Below are 10,914 nucleotides of genomic sequence, written 5' to 3'. Positions count from 1 at the left end.
TAAGTTTAATGGTACTGATTGTCAGTGAAGTAAACACTGTGTATAGCAGGTAGGTTCGGCAAGGCTGGGTTTCCCTACCAGTTGGTTTAAGAGTTGCATTTTAACCTGGTAGAATCCGTAGGTTGGATGTAGGCTTTGAGGATTTAAAATATTTTTACCATGACACGAAATATTTGGAAAGTTAGTATCAGGCCTGTAGGGCTCTTCTCATTCTTCCCAGTGCTCTGCCAATTATACTTCCTTGTCTGCAGCCAGCTCTGCAGCTCCCTCTTTGATGTATTTTTTTTTGGTCCACTTCCATTCTATCTTAATTTACAAAATAAATTTCTAACTTTTTTTTAAGTTCTATTTTGTCAGTATACACTTGCAGCCACACATGAATTTGATTATAGCTGCATGATGTTGTGAAAAACCTTGCAATTGGATTCCAAAATGACAGGCAATGTAAATTATAATACACAAAACACTGTGTGTTAAAGCATTGTCAGAAATCAATAAAAATACTTTTGGAGGAAATAACTTTGGAAAGGAGAGAGAACGAGGCCGGGAGAGGAAATAATCCACACCTAGGTAAGGAAGCGTAACATTTAGGAAAGCATTTGAGGGACAAGGATGATGGAAACATGTGACTTTATTTTTATTAAAATATAGGTAACATACAGTATTAATAGTTTCAGATATACTATGTAGTTATTCAACATTTATATACCTAACAAAGTGATCACCACAAGTCTAGTAACTGATACTACAGTTATTACAGTATTATTGACTCTATTCCCTATGCTGTACATTATTTATTTTATAACTGGAAATTTGTACCTCTTATTCCTTCACCTTTTTTGCCCTTCTCCCCACCTCTTTCCTTCTGACAACCACCAGTTTGTTCTCTACGAATCTGATTCTATTTTGTTTTGTTTTTTTTTTGGATTCCATATATAAAATCATATGAGGGGCAGCCGGTTAGCTCAGTTGGTTAAAGTGCAGTGCTCTTAATAAGATTGCGGTTCAATCCCCATACGGGCCACTGTGAGCTGCGCCCTCCACACCTAGATTGAAACAACCACTTGACTTGGAGCTGATGGGTCCTGGAAAAACATACTTAAATAAATAAAAGTTAAAAAAAAATCATACAGTATTTTTCTGTTGGACTTATTTCACTCAGCCTAATACCTTCTAGAGTCCATCCATGTTGTCGCAAATGGCAAGACTTCATTTTTTTTTAATGGCTAATATTCCATTGTATATATGTCAACTTTTTTTATCTATTCATCTATCAATGGACATTGAGGTTGCTTCCATATCTTTGCTGTTGCAAATAATGCTGCAATGAACATAGGGGTGCATGTACTTTTCAAATTAGTTTTGTTTTCTTTGGATAGATAACCCAGAAGTGGAACTGCTGGGTCTTGATCATAGGCAGTCCTCCACAAAGGTTAAGTCACAGAGGGCAGTTAGTTTGCATTCGATTTGCCAATGACTCTCCTGAAAGATCTACTGCATCTTTATTTCCCAAGGACCACTCATTCAGCACTGTTGAGCAACTAACTTGTGAGGGTACTGTACAGGAACTGGGTTTGCAAAGATGAAAATAGCATAGTTCCTGTCTTTAAGCGCTTTTAGTCTTTAAAACAGAACATCGTAAGAGATAGGTATAAAGTGCCCTGTTGCAAAAAACAGAAAGCAGCAACTAGAAGCTTGGAAGAGTCCTCAGGGCCCCACAAAGGAAGTGAGCTGTGGTCCCAAGGACAAAGAGAATTTTGATAGGCTTTCGTATCTTTCAAAAAATAAATGAAAATGTGAAAGAAATAGTCCAGAAAGGCAAGGGTTGGGATGAAAGATGAAATTTTATGTAAAAGGTTTAAAACATTTAATTGGAGCAGGAACATACAGACTAGTGTCTGTAATTGTCAGGAAATAAGAAAGGTCCAGATGACAATTGAGTGCTAACTGAATTTGCTCTTGTGGACAGTCTTCTTTAGACTTGCATTTATTGCATTTGGTAAATATTGACTATTAGAAGTCCACCCACTTCTACCGGATTTTGCACAGCATAGGGAGAAGGCTACTTTCACGGTTCTAACCCTTTTCTCCTCTCAACCCCTGTAGTTTTAGGGCTGTGTGAGGTGTGGGATTTTAGACGTTTCCTTCACCCTCTTTTTGAAACCAAGTAATAAAAGCATTTAAATTAGCGGAAGGGCGGTTAACACCCGCAGCCCTAAAACCACTGCATGCCTCGTCGCCCGCCAGGGTTCACTCCGCGCCCCGCCAAAGGTTTGCCTAATAGCGTTAACGGCTTGGGGGAAGCAACCGCTCCCGGGAGGCACGCGGCGAGCGTTGCGCGGTCGGGACTCGCAGGCCAGTGTCGAGTTCAGAAAGAAGGTGCAGGGAGGGGGCCGAGGCCGGGCAGTGGACTGTTGACGAACAACCCTTACAGCCAATTGGAAGCCTGGTCGACTTTCCCCCTGCCAATAGGGAGCGAGATCCAGGCTGGGGGGGCGCTTCCCGGGGGCTGCGGCTGGATTCAATCCTGCGCCGCGACAGCGAAGGTGGGGGCGGAGGCTCGGCCTTGACGGCGGGGAGCGGATCGGGGGAGGAGGGAAGACCGGAAGCCACCGTCGCGTCCCATCCTTAGATTCGCTCCCCGGGGCTGGGAGCGGAGACGGCGGAGCGGGGAGAGGCTGAATGTTGGCTCCCTAATAAAGGGGACAGGCCGCTGCGCAGCACCCTCCCATCCCGCTCGCTCTCGGCGCCCACCTGGCTCCTGGGCGCGCTGCCCCTGCGCACGGCCGGGCCGCGCAGACCTCCGAAGAGGCGCTGCCCACGGCGGGGACTGACCCGTGGCGTCAGTGCCACGCCGCCACCCCCACCCGCCTGCCCGCCGGTCCCTCCGGTCGCCGCCATGTCCTCCTCCTCCTCCTCCCCCAGGGAGACATACGAGGAGGACCGCGAGTACGAGAACCAGGCCAAGCGCCTCAAGACGGAGGAGGGGGAGATCGACTACTCGGCCGAGGAAGGCGAGAACCGCCGGGAAGCGACGCCCCGGGGCGGAGGCGATGGCGGCGGCGGCGGCCGGAGCTTCTCCCAGCCGGTAACAATGCGCGGCGCCCCGACCCCTGTGCCGGGCGGCTCCCTGGGAAGCATGGCCCAGTGGCGGGGACTCGGCCCCAGGCCTCCCGCCCGCCTCGTTTCTCTTTTCTGCTGCGCTGAGCCGGCCGGGAAGCGCCGGTTCTTCCTTTGGGGCTTTTATTCTGTGCCCTACCTGCTCCCCGCATCCCGATCGCGAACCTGCCCCGGCCTGGCGACAGGCCCCGGCGCCAGTCGGCTCCCTGCCCTGAACGGGAGGGTCGCGCGGCGGGGGCGGCGGGGAGGTGTTGCTTCCGCTTGGGGGTGGGGAGTGGGGGCTTTGGGGCGCGATTAGCTCTTTGTTAGTTTAAGTCGTCCGGCTGCTGGCCTCCGTCCCGACGACCCTCTCTCTTCGGTACCTCTGCCCGCAGCATCCGCGCGCTGCTCCACATCACAGGATTGTTGCGTGGGTCCCCGAGGACTGTATTCGCGTAGGTCGGGAGGAGAGCCGTAACTAAATGACAAATTACGCTCTGGCGCTCACGCCCTAGTTCCCCTGAAGATTTAATTTTTTTTTTTTTTTTTTTTTTTGCTTTTGGCAGGCCTGGCGTGCATGCTTTGCTACCCAGTGTCATGATTATTGCTCAGTACAGTTAGCTCTTCGGTTTAAAAAAATGTGTTGGTAGGTGTTAGAACATCGCTACTTTCTCGTAAAGCACATGTTAAAATCACCTCAGTACCTCGTTGACAATTTATCCCAAATTTGCCCCACGAAAGGAGGAGCTGAAATCAGGATTGCATTAAACACTCCACTAGGTTGTTTCTCTCATCAAAAATGTTAGCTGGAGGCAGAAGGAATGTGAAACGCGCTTTATCCACAGCAAATAGTAACTCAGCTTCTGTTGGCTGGAGACTTTAAGGAAACAAAACAAAAGCAAACGTTTTTGCCCTTTTTTGATGCATTAAGGTGTCTTAATGACTTAGATGTTCTTTAAACATTTAACACATTTTGTGATTTCTTTTTTAAAGCAAACTTTCCCGGAAATTTGTGAAATAAGATACATATATTCTATTAATAGATTAAAATGTTTTCACCTTTGGTAGGAGTCAAATTAGAAGCCTGTTAGGTATTGTTTGAATGTTTATGTAAAAAATTCCGATCACCAAACTTCGGTTAGAGTTTCCATTTCGAGTTTCCAGATACGTTAATGTGATGGATAAGGTTGCAACGCATTTAAAAAAGAACTCTTTAAATAAAATAGTTTTCTATAGCTAGATACTTTTATTTTTGTGCCTAGCTATTTGGTATATTCAAAATGTAACTTGAAAGTGTAAATAAAGTAAGTACATTTCTTCTTTAAAAGTTTCCGTTCAAAGCCAATTCCATTGTGGAAGTTGGAAACAGGAATGTTACAACTGATTATTTAGATGCATTGGATCAGTGTATTTCTTTTGCCAGAAGGCTTGCTGGAGTTTTTGTGCAGCATCATGAAATGTCTACCATTAAGTGTCTTGAAAAGATACTTTAATCAGTTTATAAATTTAAAAAAAATTTAACCTTTAAAAGTAAAATTCCTCGAATATTAGAAAGAACATATTAAACATTAAGCCAATAGTATAGGGTGTGTTGGGAAGAAAATAATATATAATCAATATATCCAGAGTGAATTGTATCTAGCAGTGAAAATAGCACTGGGCAGGGCTTGGGGACAGTCAGAAGTCTTAGCTAGAATACAATTTATGTGACCTTTAGAAAGTCAGTTTACTATGCTGAGTGAGTTCTCTTAGTCTGTAAAATGTGAAAGTTGAACTACATGCCTTCCATACCTGACTTTGTCATTCAGTAATTAATGTAATGCAGCTTTTAAATTACCCAGGCAGGAGTTATAAATTCTAATTTTTGTTTATCTTACTGCTGTTATGTTTCTTCAGAGAGGGTGAATTGCTTTTATTTAACAGTAGAATGAACCAACATTGCACTGTGAAATCTAATGAATGCTTATTTTTCCTGTTTTTAAACATTTTTCTTCATGTAATGTTTGGTACTCTTGAAATCATTGCAACTATGGAAACCTGTACATAATAAAATTCTATTAGGACAGGAATTTTCTGGATAGCAGTTTATTGCCTAGTGCGTCATCATCCAGAAATATGGTAATTTATCAAACTGAAAAGTGTTTTGGTTCAGCCTCAGTCAGTGGTCCTTCAGCCCAGCCAAAGAAGAAGTACTTTTGCGGTACATGCAAATTAGGTACAACGATAAGCAATCTTTTTCAACTTTAGTTGGAAGTTTGTAAAATGCAAAGCAAGACTTCAAAGATTTACGTTGTTTGGCTTTTCATAATTATTTCCGTGAGTGCTTTGATAATAGATTGAAAGAGGAAAGTGAGTACATTCAAGAAAAACAGTGTTTCTACCAATGCTCCTAATTTAAAGATGAATTGGACATTGTGAATGATCGTGCTATTTTAAGGCATAAAGAGAAATAAGTTAATAGTTTGGACATGAGAAATAAGACATTCTTTAAAATGTGTGTCTTCTGGTACTTATTTTGACGAACAAAAGTGATTTAGATTCATTGGGCTGCATTGTTGAACAAAGCTTGATTGTGGAGGTTTGTGCTATGTATTATAGTCACTTTATTCTTACAGAGTAAATGGTATTCTTAAATTTAGTAGATCATATTAATAGTCAATTTCTGTATCTGCTTACTTTTAAGAAAGCAGCTTGACTTCCAAATATTAGGGCTTCCCTTGGCAAAACTAATTGAGGACTTGAATTGGGAGGGTACATAGAAAAGATCTGCTTTTATAAAGACTGATACCAATAAAAATTTATGGAGTACTAATTTATTTTGGAGACTTTCAGGTTTTTTCTTTTACTCTATTCTGCTAGTGAGTAAACAGGCAAATTGAAAATTGTTAAAGTGGTTTGTTTACTGATGAGGTGAATATTTATTTCTCAACTTTTAATAAATACGTAGACTAACCAGATGGCAAAATGCCAAGATAGAAATGTAGATTCTAGGATTTTCAAGCAAAGGAATATACATTATGTAGAGAATCTAGATTGAGCTTAAGATATACTGTTATGCTTTAATGATTTAAATTACAGAGGTGGTAGGAATATTATGATGGCTTATTGGATGAAGTCACTTTTTCAGCTTAGCTCTTACAGGAAAGTTTAGAGACTGTGACAGTGAACATAGTGACTACACTGGGGAATAAAACATTTCAAGGATGTGTGCCCTGGAGGTACGTGCCAGACAGAGCCTTGAGGCTTCTATAGCAGTAACATTGTTACTAAGTTACTAATGTAACTCCTAATGTAGTTAGCTAAGCTGCTACAGTAAGTGAGGATTTTTCAGGCCTAGTTTTGGGAAAGAAATGAAAAGTAGTAGGTTTTACTATCTTTTGGTTTTAACAAGTGATTGTTTCTTCGTGTTAGTACATAAAATGAAGAGCTGTTAATAGAGCCATAAGCTGGTGCCTTGGCTCTGCTACCAACATGGCTTGTGACCACCTCTCTGGAACTCAATTTGCTACCTATAACATGAGATGGTTGGATATGATGATCACTGATGTCTTAACTCATTAAAAAAGTAATACTTAAGCCCCTGTCATGTGCTAGGTGTTGTTCTCGGTGATGGAGATGTAGTAGTGAAAAAAATTCCATGTCTAAAAAGCTGTGATTCTGCATCATTTAGTGTTTTTCTCTTTTCTCTATGAAATTGAACAAAGCTTTCAAAATTTGCGGTTGCAGCTACAGCGACAACTCAGATGAGCTTAAAAAAGTGATAAGAGGGCGAGGCAGAGAATTTGTTGGCCCATATAACTGGGAAAGCCAAGTTGTGGCACTAGTTTCAGGCATGGCTGGATCCAGGGTTTTAGATAGCACAGAGACTTGATTCTGTCTCTTTTCATGTTTCCACTCTTATTTTCTCTAGTGATAAAGCTAACCTTATAGTCTTATAATTAGTAAGTAAAGAGAGTAGTCTCTTCCCCAGTGCTCATATTTGTCTCCTGATAAACCATTTTTATCTCCCCCTTCTTCCAACTAATCACTGGGCTATCTCTGAAGTTGGGGAGACAGGACTGTGTGACTGAGAATACCAAGATAATAGGGAGTTGAAGAGTTGGTGTTTTTTTTCACTTTGGTGTGTTTAACCAGAAGAAGGGGGAAAGGGCTCTGGGTAGGCAAAACCAAAGTACTTCTATATGAGTAAATAAATAAATAAATGTTATTTGAATCATATGGCGGTTCTTTTTTCATCTTTCCTCTGTTATGTGATCAAATATACCTAAGAACTTTGGATAGGAAAATTAAAGAGATTCCCATATTTTGGATCTGCTGTACTGTTTCTTTTAAAAAAGAAAGACCAAATTAAAGAGAGGCAACTATTTAATTTAGCAAGAAAAAAAAAACCCTCAAAAAACGTAGTTAACTTGAAGCATATTCTGAATTAAAAAATGTTTGCAGCTGCCTCTTAAAACTAGTTTGTTCTTGGTCTATATGAAGTCTCCAAAGTGAAAGAGAGGGTAATCTTAAATATCTGGAAATACTGGACTCCCTTCTTAGTACTGTGTTGATAAATTCTAGTCCAGAGAAAGATTACCAGAATGGAGAAGGCACTTAAAATCACATCATAAGAGGAATGACAGAAGAATCTGGGGTAGACGTAAGTGTGATTTAAGAAATCATTACAAATAATTGTAAGGTTATCGTGTAGAAGAGGGAGATGCAGATAAGGGTAGGGAGTGCCAACTAACACTTACTGAACCTTTACTCAATAACTACATCTAGCCCTGCTAGTCATTTTATATTTGTTGTTCCATTTATTGTAATCTTGTGTGATAAGGGTTTTGATTTTTTTTTCTTTAAAATAGTGAAACAGGCTCAGAAAGATTAAGTAGCCTAAGATCACTGAACCAGTAAGTGTCCAAAGATTGAAACTCAGGTCTGACTCCAGAGGCCATTTTGGGTAGGAAACTACAGGAGACAGATGTGGATGCATATTATGAAGAATTTTCTAAAAATATAATGGATTGTCTGTCTCACTGGGTAGTATGTTTCCTGTCATTGGAGGTGTTTAAGGAGAGGCTGGATAATCACTTGGCAGGGAGTCTGTGTGTTTGTTTCGTGTAGGGGGACGGAATTATTGAATTTGAGGTTGGTCTTAATCCTGTCACTATAGGAGGGCAGAAAAGATTGTTATTGGTCAGCGGCTCTTGAGCACATGTTGTGCATGGAGATACTGGGAAAACAAAAAAGCCTACAGACAATGTGCCTGGCCTTTGAGTTTACAGTTTAATTATTGCTTTTCTGTATGAATAGATGTTAATGGGCCCTGCTCATTCCTCTTAGAAGCTTCATTTATACTCTGCTGAGCTTTCCTTCTCTTTAATAAAACCTGGTCTTCAATCTTCAATGCCAAAATTAGCACTTAAGACTGGTATTATTAGAGTTTGTCCTTGAGCTAGGCTTTGAGGGGCAGGGAGTTTGGAATGGTTATGACTAGACGGGTCTATAACCTGCACTGGGGAAAATGATGCCTCCATTATAGTTGACCCAGTTTACCTAAAGAAGGGATTGACTAATTTAAAAAGAAAAAATATATACATAAATTGCAGGCATACCTTCATTTGCTGGCATTCACTGTTTGATACTTAATAAATTATTAATTAGTCTGATATGTAATAGATATAAATTGATCAGTAGAGAGTCTAAACATTTGAAATGGAAAGAATTTGGACTTCTGTATGAGAAAGGATTAAAAAAATCCATTAAGCTGGAGAAGACATGATCAAAGTATTAATATGTGGATGGGGTAAACATACTGATTTGTTCACCAATTTAGGAATCATAGGTATAGTACACTGCTTCAAAGAGGTTGTTTTAAGGTAGGTAAAAAGAAGCTCTACAGGTGATCAGCTCTATTACCAGTATACAGTATAGGTCGATATAAGAAAATATTGATTTAAGAAAAGTATTAGTATTTGGGAGGAAAGGGGGTGGTGAAAATATAGTTTTAAAAGTATCTTTAATATATCAGTTTTATACTTGGAAACAACATTAGGTTTTTTCTTTTTAAATAAATTACAGAAAGGATGAGAAAATTTTAAGTTAGAGAAAAGGGGGGACATAATTTAAAGATAAAGAAATATTAAGGTAGGTAAATTCATGAATGGCAGATTCATTGAGTGGGTGTAAAAAAATACAAGAGGTTTGGGATAGGTGTTCAGCCTTGAGATTGAGATAATCATATCTTCTAGATACCATATAGATTGCATTTACCCAACATTTTCCTGCTTTTATAGAATGACTTGAATCTTGATCTGTTCCGTTTAGGAAATATAATTAAATAATCACATAATTAAAATAACCTTTTGAGAGGGATTTTTAAATTGATCCTGTAATTCATTTCTTTGCGAGAATACCAATTTGAAAAATGGTTATATTCTTTAGCGCTATATACAACATAGTGGTTATTCATCATCGGAAGGGAGGTAGGAGGAAGAGATGTCAACTGATTGGTAGTCTTTTATTTATTAAAACGGTGGTGGGTTAATGAGTATATATTGTTCTTACGCTTTTTTGGTCTTAAATATTATATAATAAAATATTTTCCCAACTTTTTATTATGTATAATGTTCAATTACATACACAGTTTTTAACATTTTTTTACTTGGGATTTTTATCTCTATATCTATATACATACTTTTTTTCTCCCTAAACTATTTGGGAGTAAGTTATAGACATGACAGTTCATGCTTAAATAGCTCAGCTTTCCTAAGAATAAGGATATTCTTATTACCAGTACCATTATTATAATGGCACCTAAGAGAATAAATAATTCCATTATATAATCCAATATGCTATCTGTTTAAATTGTCCATTTGTCCTTAAGATGTTTTTTATAGCAGATTTTATCATAAAACGAAGGCTTACGTATTGCATTTGGCTATTGTCTCTCTTTAGTCTGAATCTGAAATCTTCCTTCCACTATTTTTTAAAAGATTTTATTGGGGAATGGGAACAGGACTTTATTGGGAAACAGTGTGTACTTCCAGGACTTTTTCCAAGTCAAGTTGTTGTCCTTTCAATCTTAGCTGTGGAGGGTGCAGCTCAGCTCCAGGTCCAGTTGCCAATGCTAATTGCTGGGGGCACAGCCCACCATCCCTTGTGGGAGTCGAACCAGCAACCTTGCAGTTGAGAGGAAGCACTCCAACCGCCTGAGCCACCAGGCCAGCCCCTCTTCCACTGTTTTTTGATTCTAACTTTTTGAAGAGTGCAGGCCAATATAGTTTTTATCTTGCGCTTTTACCTTTGTCAGCCGATTTCTAAGGCTCAACAGAGATAACTTTTATTTCTTGCAGTTCATTATTGTCTACTTATTTTTAGAGCAAAACTTGTTATTTATACTTTTTAAATGTATGTCTAAATTTAGGTTTTCAGGTATGTAGAGCTCTTTTCTTACATTATTGTTGTATTCAAGAACTTTAGGGTGATAATGCATATTTGGTTGTTGAGTTTCACCTACGGTAGGCAGTCTCATTTGTTAAAGTTGCTAATATAGAGTATTGGTTTACATAGGGAACAATCAGAATAGTTTATTTCAAATTCAGTGACATGTAATGAATATACATGTAACCATAGAAAAGATTCAGCCTAAGCAATTCAAATGAAATTCCAGGGGTTGAATTCGTATTTGCAAAGGACTGAATTTATTTGATTATGTAGTGGTCCCATGGTTACTTTGTATACTTAAATTAGTTCTTTTCTTTAAACTCAGACATAATTTTTTATTGTCAGGACATAAGTTTTACTATATTTTCTAAGTGTTTTATAGTA

The 10,914-nt window shown here is 39.4% G+C and overlaps 1 protein-coding gene across 1 annotated transcript in view; it reads left to right on the top strand.

The window, feature by feature from the left end:
• Positions 1-2,525: 2,525 nt before the first annotated feature.
• HNRNPLL (heterogeneous nuclear ribonucleoprotein L like) overlaps positions 2,526-10,914 on the top strand; it is a 34,257-nt gene continuing 25,868 nt past the window's right edge. The window contains exon 1 of the mRNA XM_074331911.1: positions 2,526-3,088. Coding sequence (XP_074188012.1) covers positions 2,900-3,088 — 189 coding nt within the window. The 5' untranslated portion in view covers positions 2,526-2,899. The remainder of the gene's footprint in view (positions 3,089-10,914) is intronic.

Source organism: Rhinolophus sinicus, linkage group LG05 (assembly GCF_036562045.2).
Source record: "Rhinolophus sinicus isolate RSC01 linkage group LG05, ASM3656204v1, whole genome shotgun sequence".
Classification (NCBI taxonomy): Eukaryota; Metazoa; Chordata; class Mammalia; order Chiroptera; family Rhinolophidae; genus Rhinolophus; species Rhinolophus sinicus.
This window is presented reverse-complemented; position numbering and strand designations above follow the sequence as displayed.